Here is a 19,227-nt window from a genome sequence, read left to right as displayed (position 1 = left end):
GTCCACTTCCTTTGGGGCTTTTTCTTGAAGAACGAATTCATCAAGAAAAGCCCCTCTCTCTCGAGGAAGTTGACAAGCATTTGCCCCCTATGATTCCGGCTACCAAAACCATGGGATCCTACTACCGACTCGCTGCAATTCTGTACTCCCACTTTAGCGTTGAAATCACCCATGACAACGTTGAAGTGGGCCTTGGTGGTGCGATGTAGGGCCTTCGATATGTCATCGTACATATCTTCCACTTCTTCGTCCGTGTGTGTCGAGGTCGGTGCGTAAACCTGTACCACCTTGAGGCTGTATCTCTCATTGAGCTTAATTACGAGGTACGCAACCCTGCTCGACACACTCGACATTTCTACGACGTTGTCACAGAGGGCTTTGTTTACCAGGAACCCTACGCCACCTTGGGATAGCTGGTCTCCCTCTCGAAAGTACATAAGGTGGCCCGATTCGAGGGTTACTGTGTCCTCCCCCTGTCTTCGGACTTCGCATAGTCCCAGAATGTGCCACCTTATCCTTCCGAGTTCTTCTTCGAGTTGTGCCAGGTGCTCATCCAGCCGTAGCGTGCGTCCGTTGTACGTCGCCAAGGTCAGTTGTTTGTGGCGGCCTTCCGTCACCCGGCGATTCTTCGCACCCCCTACCCTACCGTTACCGAGACCGCCGCCATGGTCCCGGACGACAGGGCAACCGGGAACTGGGGGCCGTGGTCTTTGGTGTGCTTCCATGGAGGCTTTGCCCATAATCGCCACGCTGGGCAGGCGGGTTGGCGATCGCAGAGCGTAACATATCGCACCAGTGTCACTGCTGCCCGACACTGGTCTGTTGGATTTTGCTACGCTTGTTTACAAATGGTTATACCGCCATCAGTCGGTCCAGAGCCTCGTCTGTTGTCTGGCAGGATGCACCACGAGCAGGTGAGGTTGGTGGGAGCACTGAGATGATATTTGTTCTCCCTTACATCCCATCATAGTGACTACATAACATCATACAAATACGTAGCTCTTTCAGAAAACATATCAAATTCTTACAAAAGGAAATGAAAATAAAATCAATAAAAGAAATGAGAATACATATTATATGAATCTGACTGATTGTTATGAGATGCTTTCATACAATTTGATGTGCATTCTTACCTGAGCTGAGTCACCTTTAACTCTACACATAAATACAATGCTTTTAATTGCTACTTGTCGTTATTACAGTTTCTGGTTTGGACCATGCATGTTTGTCTGTCAAGTAGTCCTCGACTCTGTAATAAGCCTTCAACATCAATGACTTTTTTAAGTAATTCTTAAGAGCTGGAAAGGGTAATCTTAAAGCATCCTCAGGTAACTTGTTATAAAAATGAATGCATTGCCCAACGAATGACTTCTGTACTTTACGAACACGAAACTTTCTGATAGCAAGCTTGTTTTTATTTCTAGTATTATAGTTATGGACATCAGAATTCTTAGTGAAGGAGTCTAGATTCTTAACAACATAAATAATACTATCATATATGTATTGGGAAGCTACAGTTAAAATATTAATTTCTTTAAAAAGTTCTCTTAATGATTCACGCACCCTTAAATTATATATAGAACGAATGGCTCTCTTTTGTAAGACAAATATAGTCTGTATGTCAGCTGCTTTGCCCCAAACCAGAATACCATATGACATTACACTATGAAAATAACTATAATAAACAAGGCGAGCTGTTTCAACATTAGTCAATTGTCTAATTCTCCTCACAGCGTAAGCGGCCGAACTTAATTTGTTTGCTAGTGTTCTTATCTGAGGACTCCATTGTAGATTTTTGTCCAATGTTAAACCAAGAAACAGTGCTTTATCTACCGTCTCTAAGCATTCATTATTCAAAAGTATCTTAGTATCGACTGGTTTAACATTCGGCAAAGAAAATTTAATGCATTTAGTTTTCTTAGCATGCTTTAAATATGATTCTGGCAATACCTATTTACTTGCATACTTTCTTGCTCCAGATTAAATAAAATTCATACCAAATTACTAAGATTAAAATAAAATAGCCAAACAATTTTCAAACATACATGTCGGCGCCAACAGGTGATATTTAAATTTGTTATAATTTTAATAAACCATGAGTCTGACTGTAAGTAAACAGCTCGAAGTGCATCTCACGCACATTTATAAGTGTGAAAGATGATTGAAGAAGACAACAAGATCAAAACCTTAATAAATATGTAGTTAATTCAGAATCTGAAAAAATCGAACTACATACCTAAGTATATTAATCCATTAACCCGTATAGGTTGTTAGACTTATAACAGAATTAGCCTTAAGCTTATCTGTATAATGGCCCCTTTATTCAAAAACATAAGTTTTATATAATAATAACCTTCCTGCGGCAGTCGGATAAAAACAAAAGTATTAGACGGGTAGAACCTACCCGCCCAAGAAGTTACCAAGTGCCCCACATGACTGGATATTATTAATAATTGGATAATAATTGTACGGATGGAGCGGCCCCTCCCATCCGGTCACGTCCCCAAAACTTCCGGCCAACCATTAAATTAAGAGCAACTCAACTTCATTTATCTCGGCTTGTTACTTCTACGGGCGATAAGGTTCGGAAACACGGCTGAAAAGTTTCAGCAAGTTGCGGCTAACTTGCGCGAAAAGTTGCGAATCACGCCGATCGCTCGCAAATTTGTTACTTACTCAATATTTTAAATAGTCTACGTCACTTCTTATCTGAACAACTTTCTTGAGGGTAACCACTTACTCAAGTAGTTATTGCAAGTATTAAAACCTGTAGTTACTGACCTCCCGTTTACTACTTTTCCTCTGTTACTGTTATTCCCCAAGTAACATTTTAGTCCTATAATTTTAGTTTTTATCGCTAAAAGCTTGTATAGATGTCGTATTAAGGTTTCAGAGGTGACCACCTGTCGTATAAAAGCGCTTGGCAACACCTTTTTGCTCTATAGGCTTATACAGCTAATATATTCTATAAGCAATTGATGTAAAGGTTTATTTCATCATTTTATAGAGCCGTTATAGGCGTGTACTATAACAGGTTCAAATATAACCACTATAGAGCAATATTACTGTATAATAGTATTTGGAATCACTTTTATGCAACTAATTTGCGCTATTAAGGTTCCCTGCCAAGCCGCTATAGTTTTGTGTTTTAACAGTGACAAAAACCCAACTATACAACGATTTTAGGTTATAGTGGCTTTAGAGATCACTGCTATAGTACATAATACTTTAGTAGTTTGCGCTATTAAGGTTCCCTGCTAGCCGCTATAGTTTTGTGTTCTAACAGTGACAAAAACCCAGCTATACAACGATTTCAGGATATAGTGGCTTTAGAGATCACTGCTATAGTACATAATACTTTAGTAGTCATATGAATACTATTATAGAACTGTTTTGCTCTATAGTAGCGTTTTTGGGACATATTTATAGCGTTAAAAAGCGCTTTAGTAGTTTTTAAATCCCTATTATATCTCATCGCTGTAAACGTCACAATGACTCTTTTATATCACAAAACTGTTGTATAGTGGTTTTGTTTTTTCTTTTAAAAGACAACAGCGTTATAGTTGAGTTTTTATGTCTTTTATAAACCGAGTTAGATACATAAAGGTAGAAAACGACTACTTGTAAATGATAAATTTGATCTGTAATGGCTACTTATATCTTGCTTATATAAGTTCAGACCTAAGCGACATAATGTGGTTCTGTACAAAATATTTTTATATTTTAATGAATTGATAAAAATGGACCCCAGTGATATTAGTGACTGTAGGTGAGATTTATCATCAATTATTTAATACAAGCATAAAATCGTGACGGTTTAGATATTTATCGACATCGATTATTAGCACATTTTTTTTACCAATCACACTGAAAAAGGAAACAACAGTAATGACTACATCTAAATTAAAAAAAAGTCCTATATCTCTCTAAAGAGTTTGTAGGTGTAACTGGGTCACAGCAAAATTCTTTTGGAACCCTAATTTTAATCATGATGGCGGTGAATATTTCGTCGTAAGTTCTAGAGTTAGCCTATAAAAGCGTCAGATTTACTTCTTGGCTGTATAGTAGTAACTATGGTGAATATCATTTTATTTTATTAAATTATTTTATTAAAAACATAAATAAATCGAGGGGGCATTTAAAATTCCTCATTAAACTAATACTATTCTAACGGTAAAACTTCCGTCCCATATACTTTTTGCACTAAGGACCGAATTATCCGACATCTAAATGGCGCATATTAATATAAAGTCTTTACTTATCACCATTTTACTTAGTACCGTTTTTGTGAAGTAAACACACAACAAAACCACTCACAACAGTTGATGGAAAACTTGATACCAAATTTCGTAGTAAAGGAACTATGAATTCTACAATAGTATAAAAAAGCACTATAATACAATTTCAAATACTACTATAGTATAAAACAAGCACTATAATGGAATCTCAAATGCCACTATAGTATAAATTAACACTATAATGGCGTTACTGACAACAAATTAGCACAAAGTGATCATCACATCACTTTTATAGACCTAAAACGTCACGACTGACACTGCTACAGGTCTACTACATCACTGAATGGCACATAAGATGCGCCATTTCGGCTTTATACAATCTTCTTTGGTCTTTTATAGGACCTTAGGTGGTATTTGGGAAACGTTCTATCGACTACTATAGAACCACAAATTGTTACTTGGGTCTGATAACGCAACTAATTCCCGGCTATTTCGTTCGTTCTATCACTATTTCACATGAAGCAGGTTTAAAATTACAGAGTAGATTGGACCTGGGCGTGGTGTGTGCCCGTAATTTGCAGAAAAAGCATCGATCGTTCTTTCATTGAGCTGGGAGATCGCGTGACGCCCGCTGAAGACGCAGCGGCAGCCGGCGCGAGCGCGGGCGGCGCCGCGCTGCGATACGCAAATATTTATTTCACCCCCGGCACTAGTCATTGCCTGAAAGCGTTGCCTTGTTGTACTGTCATTGTAAAGAGAAAATATTGCCCTCCCATATAATTCCCCGCGGAGTCACGGAAATTGTTTGCGATGCAACGCCCTTTGAAGGGTATTGCCCTAATAAATTGAGATTAATCGTGCCGGAATCGGTACGATCACGATATCCAGATGTATTATATGCTCGGCACTGTGTGTCTCGTATGTCTCCAGTTAAGAGTTTGTAGTTATTAAGTACCTATGGATTAAATATGTGTTATTTAATTTAAGTTGCATCCTTGCAGCAATACATTTGTTTCTCTTTTATTTATTTGAAATAAATGAATAATTGTACCGAAATCAAGTGAAAACACGACTTTTTTATTGATGCAACTACATATGCATTGGCACTTTTCTTGAAATACCTATTTCAACAGTTTTAACTGTGACAATAGGCTCAAATAAGGGTATACATATATCAGCAAGAAAACAGGCAATATTGCGGACAGTGAGGACAGGTTAATTTGTCTTGTTTGTTTGTGTAGGTAGTAGGTACCTACCTATATTAACCACCGCTATGGTCCTTGTTTGAATTTTTCGTTTTCTTAATAATTATAATATAACGTATCGAATTTAGTTTTCGCTGCTAACTCTCATACATATTAATAATGAAATTAATAAAATAGGCATAGCTGTGGTTAATATAATTTAAAAGTTATGTTGAAGAAGGTCTTTTATTAAACACATATACCTATAAAATAAAAAAGAATATCTGAACAAAGCTAAATTTACGTTATTGCAACTACTTACTTTAAAATTAAATTAAGATTAAATAAGACTATATTATAACTTAACAGCTTTAAATCAGTGAAAGCAAACTGAAAAATAGAGAAATAAAAGGAAACCTATATACCTACTTAAATATCCCAAACTATCACATTCATAAATAGAATTACCCATCTAAAAAGTGCGGCATTACATTACATTATATATACCCTACAAATGTAGATTATTGCACATACTCACTATAGTTCGTTTTTTTAGCATTAGAAAGAAGGTAAGCGATCTTGACATTGACATGTCTTTTAATTGAAAAACGCTTTTTAAAAATCAGTAACTATTACTTATGAAAGCAGAAGAATATAAATGATCGTATTAGATTCATAATTGTTACATATTTGCCGTGACTTATTTTTAAAACGTGTTTTTCAATAAAAAGACACGTCAAGATTGTTTACATTATTTCTAATGCTAAAAAAACGAATATAGTTCAGGACTTAAGAGCGCTCTTACAAGAAAAGTCGAAATAATGCAAAATTGATGATACTAGTCGACGAAATTCAGGACTTTGCGCTCATTATTAGAAACAATGAGTACTTGTTCCAGTAAAAGCGTCTTCTTATCTTTATAAATATCGTTGTAAATATTAGAAAAAGGACTTATTAAATTAGTAATGATTTTTTTTCTGATGGTCGTTTCCGAAAAACCCCGTGAAGCACTGAATGGCGAGCTCTTATTTGGAAATGTTGAGAATTTTACTCTGCTAAACCTGGCTATTTTGTATTACTAATACCCTGTACTTTAGGCATATCAAACTATATTTTTCCTACATACCTTTGAGAAAGAGAAAATCAAAGTAAAACGAACTCGATTTTCTCTCCGAAACAAGTGTCAATTCCTACGAAAATCTACTTAATATCGAAGTCATTTTCATACTCAAGCAATCTGCAACGTTTGCTTATACTGTTGGTATACATTAGTGTTTATGAAATTCTTCTATAATTTTTTGGCAATTTTTTGAAAACTACTCTATATTACCGATGACGCGCGCTGCGCCAGCTCAGTGCCGCGGCAGAGCTTGTAGAGGCAGGACGTGTGTCGGCCGGCTCCGCACATTTTCAACGGCGACGACGAGGTTTTTTATCATTGTGTGCGGCGGGCGCCGTGTAAAACGCTATACTGTGTGCGTGTAAACCGCAACGAGAGACTTTGATCCTAGCACTGTTTTTATAGTATTATAATTTATAATGGTACAGTTTAATAAACTACCGGACAGGATTAAAAATATTTGAAACGACCTGACATTCTATATGTATTTATTTGACTCAAGATAGTACTCAGGGTCTGATGATGGAGCCGGAAGGTGGTCACCGGTACCAATCAACCATGCAACTAAACCACTTCGTGTTTAGTCTCGTTTTATTCATCTCAACAAGATCTTTGACACAAGATAGTACTCAGGGTCTGATGATGGAGCCGGAAGGTGGTCACCGGTACCAATCAACCATGCAACTAAACCACTTCGTGTTTGGGCTCGTTTGATTCGGCTCAACAAGATCTTTGACTTAAGATAGTACTCAGGGTCTGATGATGGAGCCGGAAGGTGGTCACCAGTACCAATCAACAATGCAACTAAACCACTTCGTGTTTAGGCTCGTTTTATTCGTCTCAACAAGATCTTTGACTTAAGATAGTACTCAGGGTCTGATGATGGAGCCGGAAGGTGGTCACCGGTACCAATCAACCATGCAACTAAACCACTTCGTGTTTGGGCTCGTTTGATTCGTCTCAACAAGATCTTTGGCACAAGATAATACTCAGGGTCTGATGTTGGAGCCGGAAGGTGGTCACCGGTACCAATCAACCATGCAACTAAACCACTTCGTGTTTAGGCTCGTTTGATTCGTCTCAACAAGACCTTAGACACAAGATAGTACTCAGGATCTGATGATGGAGCTGGAAGGTGGCCACGGGTACCAGTCTACCATGTAACTGAACCACTTCGTGTTTGGGCTCGTTTGATTTGTCGCAACAAGATCTTTGACACAAGGTAGTACTGAGGGTCTGATGATGGATCCGGAAGGTGGTGACCGGTACCAATCAACCATGCAACTAAACCACTTCGTGTTTAGGCTCGTTTGATTCGTCTCAACAAGACCTTAGACACAAGTTAGTACTCAGGGTCTGATGATGGAGCTGGACTGTGGCCACGGGTACCAGTCTACCATGTAACTGAACCACTTCGTGTTTGGGCTCGTTTGATTTGTCGCAACAAGATCTTTGACACAAGGTAGTACTGAGGGTCTGATGATGGATCCGGAAGGTGGTCACCGGTACCAATCAACCATGCAACTAAACCACTTCGTGTTTGGCTTCGTTCGATTCGTCGCAACAAGATCTTTGACACAAGTTAGTACTCAGGGTCTGATGATGGAGCTGGACTGTGGCCACGGGTACCAGTCTACCATGTAACTGAACCACTTCGTGTTTGGGCTCGTTTGATTCCTCGCAATAAGATGTTTGAGACAAGATACTACTCAGGGTCTGATTATGGAGCTGATGATGATTGACAGGTACCCGTCGCCACCTTCGCGCTCCATCATCAGACCCTGAGTACTACCTTGTGTCAAAGATCTTGTTGAGATGAATCAAACGATCCTAAACACGATGTGGTTTAGTTGCATGGTTGATTGGTAATGGTACCTTCCAGCTCCATCATCAGACCCTGAGTACTGTCTTGTCTCAAAGATCTTGTTGAGACGAATCAAACGAGCCCAAACACGAAGTTGTTTAGTGACATGATAGACTGGTACCCGTGGCCACCTTCCAGCTCCATCATCAGACCCTGTGTATCTTCAGTGTCAAAGATCTTGTTGAGACGAATCAAACGAGCCTAATCATGTTACTACATGGTTGATTGGTATCCGTGACCACCTTAATCATCATCAGATCCTCAGTACCAGTTCGTTTTTAAACCCTCGTTGATACAAACTTTACAACCTATAGGTACCAAATGCAATGACGAAACATGTAAATAAGCGAGTAGGTACCTATAATTTCTTTCGAGTAATATACCTTCATAAGTACGAGTATGGGGCTATTCATAAATTACGTCGTTTCAAATGGGAGGAGTGGGGGGGGGGGGGGGGGTCTGGACATCGGATGATGGTAACATGACGTAGGAGGAAACAGATTCATCCGAAGCTTGATTTTTGGATGATTTGAGGGGTGGGGGGGGTCAAAAATCGTCAAAAATAGATGACGTAATTTATGAACAGCCCCTATGTACATTTGACTGCATTTAGTATTTTCGTACTTACCAAATAACAGTTTTAGAACTTTAAAAGTTAAGTACAGTTAGTGTTGTTATGGTTGATTTCAATATGCTTCGCGAAGGATCAAGAATGTTTAATCCATCATTGTAGTGCGAGTGTGGTAAAAGGGATCGGCGTACTGAGCTCGCACGGCCTGCCGCAGCGCGTAAAATACCTAAACTCGCTCAACGCCGAAATGTAATAGCGCTCTTAAAATTAACACTCGCTGCGAAAAACAACTTTACCCTTTTTTGCACAAATCGTTATTGAAGGAATAAACAAATGATTAATTATTAGGCATATACTAGTAATTCAGCTTTAGTGTTAAAAAATGCTCACGTAACCAATATGAAACTCATTGACGCCCATATTTGGATACCCTATGTTACGGAAACTTAATCCTCGCCAAACTGCAAACCATTCCGAATACACAACTAGATCGCGCCCATATTAAGACCCGTCTCGCCATACGCCTAGCATTTAAATAACGCACTATCTGTGTAGTGGCAGGATTCCAATCCCACGGTCAAATATATGTATAACTTCAAAAAATTATCACGTAGAGTCGAACTTGCCGTGAGTGAATAATGTGAGTAAACTAATTTATTTATATCGAATATAACGTATTAATTTATACTTATAAAGTAAATATCTCATGTCAAATAAAGTTGTAAGTTTTAATGTCCCTTTGCGGCCTACTATTTGTATTAGCATCGGAATTAGATAAAGAAAAATAAAACCGTCCACAAAAGGTTAACTATGCTTGTCTCAAAAACTTCGGTACAATTTCCTGAAATAAACAGCTTTGACACATATTTGTTTACCGTGTTAGTTAACATAACGCATAATAAAATACAAGTACATATACATTATTGTGAAATAACTATGGGCTTGATACTAATACTTTTCTAAGTAATAAATGTGTTATGACATGGATGGCCAGACAAGGTTTAAGCACCGGCATAAAACATTTTAAACTTTGTTTTACAGACGCTAAGGAGAGGTAATATTTGTGACATAAATTGTCCCAAGAGGTTTAGGCATAAAACGATAAAGATCATCTTTTGTAGCTTCCTCCTGTATTATAAATCATTCACTTGTGTGGGTTTAAAAGTTGTTACGAAATTTATTAGCTTCCCGGCTATCTCAATCTTATGCCGTTTTTATACGCGCGCGGTAACTTTATATCCAACAAAACCATTGTTCCGACCGTAAAACAAACGACTGTCAAAACAATTTATTTCGCCTAATGGGTAGAATTATTACCATCGGTATCGATTATCTGTAAACCTTAGGATTATGTCGTAAAGACTTATTTAGCTCAACTACCCCTCGCACATGCACAATTTGATTACATTATGCGACAATAAAATTTTAGTGCTAAGAGGAGGTATCGCAGCAGAAGCTACTAAACCGTTAGCCTTTATTACACCTTTAGTAAATTGACTTCTCGGAATACAGAGAAAAACGTTCATTACGGCACCCCTGGGTCCGTTCACTTGGATATTGCGACCCGCAAGCAAATTTGCTTTAGGCACAATAAATGCTTAGGATTGTACGTGCGTGAACGCGATACCGCGTCAGCAATAACGTTCTCTGGCCGTGCGGTGCCGAGGATATTGGCCTGGGGGCCAATTCGAACGTACACTTTGATATCAAAATGATGTCATTTTTAATTATCACTCGCGCGTGCATTTCGCTCGTATTGTCCGTACATGTATTGGCGCAAGCGAGTCGAACGAGCGAATTAAAAAAAATGACATTATTCAGATGTTATCACTTTGATTTCAAAATTTAAGTGTGAATTAGCCTCAACACTCAACAGAATCGACCGAGTCTTGTTCCCATTGCTTTCCGAGAACAGACGATTTGCCTGAAACTAAAAAGTTCGCTTATGAACAAGAATAACAGTCTTGCCCTCGGAGGAGCGAACACTTCGATTATTCCAGGCCGACCAGACTGAATAAACGATCTGGATATTTTTAGCCTTGACCTGCCGTGGATCGAGCTATTTGGTGTGAATTAAAATATTAATTTACAATTTTAAGGCAAAATTTCAGTAAAATAGATTTCGGTGAATCTGAATGGTTAAGAGCTTTATTATTAATTCGTTAATAACATAATTGCCTACATTAGTCGTAAAGTTGCTCAGCCCAAGTCGGCAAAATACTCGCGAGGACCATAAACACTGTACATTGTATATATTTCATTAACCCTTTACCGCATGGATTTTTTATTCTCCCCGAATTAAATATATGTAATAAAACACTATAAATTTAACATAAAAATAATTGTGAAAAAATCTATATTCGACCCAATTAAAAATAATAGTAAATAACAATTTGTTCCACATTTGGAACTTTATGTATTAGTGGCTAACCGGAGCCCGATTATTAAACTGGTCAAATTTGGAACTGTATGCAATATATGTATGGAAATGTAAGTTTAAAAAAATCACTTACAATTTCAAAAACTATTTATTCTTTTTATACTACTTTTTGGTAAGCTTTAGTCTATGGTAGCCACTTACCACCATACGGAACGTATACATGTTTGTCATTGACGTAGTAAAATAATTTGATCGTTATTGGTTATCTGTAGCTACCAGCTGTCACCGGTTATCTACAGATTATTAGTAATGCGGCTAACGTACCTAACTTAATAAAAATAAAATAAAGAAGTAGCTTGCCTGAGTGCATAAGGTTCCATATTTGTCAAACTGATAAAAAAATCACTAATGCATAATATTCCATATTAGTCCAATCCTTCTAGCTTGTAACGCATACTGTTCCATTTCAGGAACAAACTTTGACGACATCATACTTAGTAATTTGAATATAAATGCTTACATGTTTTACCGTAAAATCTCGCGGCATCTTTTTTTTTCTAATACTCAACGCTGGAAATTTATTTATTGCGCTAAATATAACAACGAAAAGCTAATTACAACGTAGTCAATCACACTTGCAAGTAAAATTGCCGGACGTCGGTGGAAAAGATAACGTCATATGGACCACAAACTAGTTAGAAGCTGTATCGAGTACAAAAAACGTTCAGTAGTATTCATAGTTTCTACCTCTTACAAGTTCAGTAAAACAGATGACGCTTATATCAGTCCAAGAGGTTATAATATCATTACGTTCCAAATTTGGACCCATATGCGGTAAATGGTTAATACGGCACGGTCACCTAAACAAACTCTGTTCATATAATGCGAAAGTAAATACAAAGCAGACTTAATTGAAAATAAAGTAAGCTGATAAAAAATATAAAGCTTAATAAATCCCCGATGGTTTCGGAATCGTATATATTTTTATAGCATACCTATTTGTTATCGTATCGGCTTTTGTTATAGCAGCCTGTTAGTGATTTTACTGTTAAATTGAATGTAAATATTTCTTCAGTTTGTAATTAGCAGGCAAACAGAGATCGGACCGTTTGCAATTTGTTGTCCTAATTTTGTTGCCCGCCTAATAAACCGCAATGTTCCTCGTCTGGTAAAAAACCGGACAAGTACGAGTCGGACTCGTCCACCGAGGGTTCCGTACTTTTTTGTATTTGTTGTTATAGCGGCAACAGAAACACAGCATCTGTGAAAATTTCAACGGTTCATGAGATACAGCCTGGTGACAGAGAGACAGACGGACAGACAGACAGACGGACAGAGGAGTCTTAGTGATAAGGTCCCGTTTTTACAGTTTGGGTACTAAACCCTAGAAACTAGTTTACACTTAAATAATTTTTGGACAAAAAGTAAAAACTAGTTTTCACGAACTATAGGGAAAACGCGTTTTCACTAATAATGGGTTTTGACGGTGACTTATAGCCTATAGGTACATCTTATTCATCCTAAACTTACATGAAAATGTAAATTTTACACAAATATTACATCTAGCTAATTAAGGGAACTCTATCTAATGGCTTGCAATTTATGATGCGTTATTGATGTAAATTTAATTATGTAACCACTACAGAATGCAATATAATGAATTATAGGTATTTTTACCTGACTACGGCAACGCAAAAGGAGGGTTATGGTTATTACTTTATTTTATTGTTTCCAATAGTTGGTCAAACAATCACCTACATTCTTGGTGCAGGCAATAACTACTTATACGCCGGGGGCGTATACTATAATTATCAGTAGGCTAATTAATGTCACAGTCAGAAATCAGGTTCCAGTATCATTAGGGACTTACGGAAAAAGAAGAAGCAACATTTGTTTTTCTGTGTTTAAGTAAATATGTATTACCCCAGTAACTTTACTCCCGCTGATTCGAAACGTATAGCGAAATTACTCAATTTATATAATGTATAAATTCTCTTATTTGTAGCAGATTCTTTTTCAGGAAGCTCAGTGATCTTTTTGTTATTGTTACAGAGGTCCCCCGCTTTGAAGATAGCCTGAACAACTTGACCGTGTCATTAGGAAGAGAGGCGGTCTTCACTTGTGTCGTCAATGACCTTGGATCTTACAGGGTTCGTACTTCGTTTGAGTGTTATTTAATTTTGTGTTTGATTGTAATAAGATTATTATGTTCGATTATAACCTTTATAAATACTTATTGTTCGGGAAGAATTTGGAAAACCGTAACGTAACAGCGACCTGTGTATTACCTATTAAGTACGTATTAATGAGATAAAACATGCTCTTATGCACGTGGACTTTACTATGCACATGAAGCATAAGGACCCTTTCATAATGGAAAGCCACAAATAAAGTCGTAAACACCATAAATAATTATTACATACCCAGTTGCAGGCATAAGTTACACGATTATTTGTTGTAGGTACTAAGAACAAAACAAAGTTCTCAATTACAATTTGATGCCTACTAAATATCTATCTCTTCTAATGTTTAATTTATTACAGTACCTACTGACTATAAGTTCAATTTAATAATATAACGTAACCAAACTAAGCCCCAGTTGTTTACTCGGTTATCTGGAATTCAATCTCGACCTTGACGTGAATAAGGCAATGACGTGCCTAAATAGGGCACTTATTCGGTTTCAATAAAGCTTAGATTGGTAGAATATTAACAAGTTTTGCTTGCAAGGTGGCGTGGTTACGCGTGGACACGCAGACTATCCTGACGATTGCGGGCCACGTGATCACCAAGAACCATAGGATTGCTGTTAACCACAGCGACAGGAGGGTGTGGTTCCTCCACATACATGACGTTCGACAGGCGGATCGCGGCTGGTACATGTGTCAGCTTAACACCGACCCTATGAAGAGCCAAACTGCCTACTTGGACGTTGTAGGTTCGTAACTGTTATACCTACTATGTGATGTAACTGACTTGCATTCGTTGTCGCTCATAATCCTCTTAAAACTAACAAAATTACGTTCTTGTTTATAATATCTACTACTCGTAATTGAACGTAAGTCGTATTGATTCACATAATAAGTCGTTCGTGAGTGTAATTGTTGAATTGATACAGTGGTACACGTGTGTATGGAGAAAATAAATAATAGATAAAAATAACCTGTTAAATATGCATTACCTCCGTAAGTCACCCTTTCTTCCATATAAAGTACCTAGTAATCTATAAAAAAATATCATATTGACAGACTGACTAACTACTAGTAACGAAGGTCAAATATAGGTGTATTTATTTTCTGGCATAATTCTCTTGCTTTCGGCTCGATTCGGAAAATGAATTAGATTTCTACTAGACTTCAACAAGTTACGATACAGATAATTTAAAGATATTTGTAAGATAGATATGTCAAATTTGACGTTTCCGCGATTCTGGAGGTCCTCTTGAACGATTTCGACAAGTTATGACTTAGATATCCAAGTCACATCTAGTCGATATCTAATGTAGATCTAGTTGATCTCTAAATCGTCTCAATATCTTGTGATTATCTTGAAATCCGAATAGGCCTGTTTGTAATTTGACAATTGGTTGCCCAAGATACTAGTTTGGCCCTGTTCACACTTATTTTATGAAAGTATCGCAGTACGCATACAACATTGTCTTCGTGTAGATATGTTCACTTCTGTTAAAAGTAGTAAAAAATAGTTTTATGTGTGCTAAATAAATGATTTTTCATTTTTCAATCCACCTTCTAAACTAACTAAACTAAATTAGTTGACTATGTTAACCGTATTGAAATTGTAAGCATATTAACTTAGAAGTGGGGTTAAAGTTTGTGGCAGTAGTTGAGCGGTTGTATACTAATTATTGAGTATGTAAATTTAGTGCCGCCGGATATCTTGGACTACCCCACGAGCAGCGATCAGGTGGCGAGGGAGGGCGCCAACGTGTCGTTGCGCTGCGCGGCGCACGGCGTACCTACGCCGAACGTGGTTTGGCGGCGCGAGGCTGGGGACCTGCTGCCCGCTACCAACTTTAGCGACACTCAAAGTAAGATATTTTATTACAAGTACACAAACAAAGTATGGTTGCACAACTTTTTAAATGACATCCAGACCGTAACCTACCTTTAGACGGTTTGACAATACTTTGAGAAAGAAACCATTTCTTGAATAGTTCAAAAGTTCTTGAATAGTTTTATAAAGTCTTGAGGTAATAAATAAATGAAATGTACAAACCGAAACAAATGTCATATACGAAGGGAAAAATTACCAAAGCCTCCAGTGTCTAGAGCTGGAATCCACCCAAACCCATGCCACCCATGCCACCGTGACCGGATAGCCGAGTGGTTCAGGCAGGTCCGGTAAACAGGGGACGCTGGTTCGATTTCAGCTCTGGACACTGGAGGCTTTGTCCGACCGCCTGGCCGGCACAATTTGGATTTGGATAAATCTGGTTCAATGGTGGATGATTATGCAATAAAACTTTGATTTTATGAAAAGACGCATTATATTATTACTTTTCACATACATTTATACCGTGAATCGACATTATAACTAATTTTCCGTTTATTATAAAGGAAAGCGAACTAGCTAGTGCAGCCATTTTTTTGTAAGAGACAAAGCACAGATAAAATATCTTTGACATAAATCTAGGCCGAGCTGTTTGAGGTTTCAAATTAAACTATTTGCACAATGAATGGCAAATTACTCATAAATCTTATAATAATACATATAACGCTCAAACATCCCGCCCGCCAAGAACAGCATGTTCTTCCTACCGCCCGCCATGACATCATACAGGAACAGGCATATAGAATTGCATACATAACATGGTTTAGGCATTGCACCTTAATAAAGTACTAAATTAACAAGAGCTAACATGACATCAATAGACAACTTTGAACTCTATCTAAAGTTTTAAAATAGAAAACAATACAAGGTACACTGTTCACCAGTCTATAAAGAAGAGATCATGAACAAGTTTGATAACAATCTATAGAGATAGAGATCACAGGCTTAACTAAGACAAGTTACATTGTATACTAACCACTTGTTAATATTTACTAATATACCCGTACAAAGGTGAGTATCATCAATCATCAGAGGTTTTACAACTCTGTTATAACAATATAACATAAATGAAAATTAAAATAAATTAAACACTTATAAGTATACCTATTAAAGTATTGGTACAACATAATAATATTCTTTCCTATCAGTCATTTTAAATAAGTACACTTTTATTTCTAAGTACACTGATATAGTTTTACATAACTAGTGACTTTATACTATTAATAGAAACTTTGGTAAACCTTATAGGAACTTTAATAAGTCTCTAAAGTTATACAGTAACAGTATCAACCACATGAAAATTGCAGTACCATTTGGATACCCTAAACTAAACATATATTAATAAAATAACATACTCATGGTCTTGCTCTGACCTGTAGCAAGATAAGAATACAGAAAAAACAATAACTACATTACAAGTAATACTAGTTGGCAGCAGGCAATACTATTAATTTGGAAACAGGTCTCACAAGTTTGGAATGATTACATTTTAAGGTAACGACTCTAGTGACATTGTCTGGACCAGGGTGCTTTTCTTGTACTAACCCGTATAACCACTTCGAGGGCGGGAGATCATCCTCCTTAACTAATACTACGTCACCTACCTGTGGCTCCGGGGTGACCTTAGTCCATTTGTACCTCTGATAGAGCGTCGTTAGGTACTCCTGAGACCATTTTCGCCAGAACTGCTGCATGAGCTTCTGGGTGAGCTGCCATCTATGCAAAGGGCTGATCTGAGAATCTTCATAGTTACTATCTGGAGCGGTTACCAGAGCTTCGCCAACTAGAAAGTGTCCCGGGGTGAGTGGACTAGTGTCCACTTCATTTGACGGTAGCTGGTACATGGGCCTACTGTTTAAACAAGCCTCCGCCTGGACTAAAACCGTTGATAACTCCTCAAACGTGAGAGTGGTGCCATCTAGGACCCGTTTCAAATGGTATTTAGTAGAGGCAACACCCGCCTCCCAAAGTCCACCGAAATTGGGAGCCCGGGGTGGAATAAAATGCCATTCAGTACCTTCATTAGCTAAGGCCTCAGCGACCTCTTTCATGACAGAAGACTCGCTCTGCTGGAAGAGGACTCGCAGTTCCTTGGATGCACCGACAAAGTTGGAGCCGTTGTCGCTCCAAATCTCCTTACAAGGACCCCGACGTGCGACGAACCGTCTGTAAGCAGCTAGAAACCCTTCAGTGGTAAGTGAACTTACTGCCTCCAGGTGGATACAACGTGTTACCATACATACAAACAGTGCTATGTAACCTTTATAGCTTTTACATCCTCTACCCTTGGATATTCTAATATTTATAGGGCCTGCATAGTCGCACCCAGTGCGATGAAACGGACGAGCAATAGTTACCCTTGTACTGGGCAAATCAGCCATGAAGGGTTGATTTTTGGTAGCCTTGTACTTTATGCATCTTACACATTTACTTAAAATATGCCTAATCAAGCTCTTGGCATTGAGAATTAAAAACTTGGATCTTACATAATTTAGGGTGAGTTGGGGGCCTCCGTGGAGAGTCCTTGTGTGAGCGTCACTCACAATCAGCTTGGATAAGTGATGGTCATGGGGCATTATTATAGGATGCTTAACATTATAAGAATGATCGCTATGCTCAATCCTACCTCGAGTTCTCATAATACCATCCTCGTCCAAGAAGGGACACAATGATACTATTATGCTTCTCCGGGGGATTGGATTAGAATTATTCAAGTTAGTTAACTCCCGAGAGAAAGCTGAAGATTGACTTGCTTTGATACCTACCTTTAAGGCATTATCAAGCTCCCTTGCGGTCAGATAGGACTGAAACGATTCTCCTTTCAATTTTTTACAAAATCTGAGACAGTAAGCTACTACCCTTACCGTCTTGGATAAAGATGAGTATTTAGTCCAAACACTCAACTCTTCGGATGGCTGATCCGTGGATAAAACAGTACATACATGTACTTTCATGGGCTTGGCTTCAAGCTCAGTGGATACGGTTTCGGATGTTGGATGCTGGTAGTTAGGGTCTTGTAGCCATGCTGGGCCGTGGACCCACAACTCGAATTGGATAAAATCGGCTGGTGACATTCCTCGACTGGCACAGTCCGCCGGGTTGCTGGTGGATTCTACATGCGCCCACTGATCATTGTTAAGTATGGATAGAATATCAGTGACGCGGTTGGCAACAAACGTTGTCCAGCGGCTCGGCTCGCCTTGAAGCCAAGCTAGGACTATAGTCGAGTCTGTCCAAGCCCTGCAACAACTGACTGGGATGGATAGAATAGCGGATACTTCTCCCAGCAGTTTGGATAAAAGTACTGCCCCGGACAGTTCAAGTCGGGGTATGGATATCTGGCGGATTGGAGAGACCTTTGTTCGAGCTGCGACTAAATGGACTGTGACATTACCTTCATGATCCACTACCCGAAGGTATACGACTGCTGCGTAAGCGTCGTTGGAGGCGTCACAGTAGCCATGTAGTTGGATATCACTTGCATCTTGCCGGAGACCGACCCATCTTGGCATGATGAAGCTGTTGAGAACTGGCAGCTGCTCCCGGAACTCGTTCCACTCCGTCAGCAAGTTGGAAGTTACTTCCTGGTCCCAGGAGTGACCTGAAACCCATAGTTTTTGCATGTATATCTTGGCTCGGATAATAACTGGGGAAATCCATCCCAGTGGATCAAAGAGACGTGATATGTCAGACAAGATGTTCCGTTTGGTGACGGGGCTTGGCTGTGGAGGTAAGTTAACCTTGTAGTGAAATGAGTCAGTCTGATGATTCCATGACAAACCTAGGATTTTGATCATGT

The 19,227-nt window shown here is 38.5% G+C and overlaps 1 protein-coding gene across 1 annotated transcript in view; it reads left to right on the top strand.

Annotated features, from left to right (window-relative positions):
- LOC134805222 (lachesin-like) overlaps positions 1–19,227 on the top strand; it is a 50,944-nt gene that overhangs the window by 19,868 nt on the left and 11,849 nt on the right. Inside the window, exons 2-4 of the mRNA XM_063778533.1 lie at positions 13,410–13,507; positions 14,088–14,295; positions 15,241–15,405. Coding sequence (XP_063634603.1) covers positions 13,410–13,507; positions 14,088–14,295; positions 15,241–15,405 — 471 coding nt within the window. The remainder of the gene's footprint in view (positions 1–13,409; positions 13,508–14,087; positions 14,296–15,240; positions 15,406–19,227) is intronic.

The sequence above is a fragment of the Cydia splendana genome, chromosome 2 (genome assembly GCF_910591565.1).
Source record: "Cydia splendana chromosome 2, ilCydSple1.2, whole genome shotgun sequence".
Classification (NCBI taxonomy): Eukaryota; Metazoa; Arthropoda; class Insecta; order Lepidoptera; family Tortricidae; genus Cydia; species Cydia splendana.
This window is presented reverse-complemented; position numbering and strand designations above follow the sequence as displayed.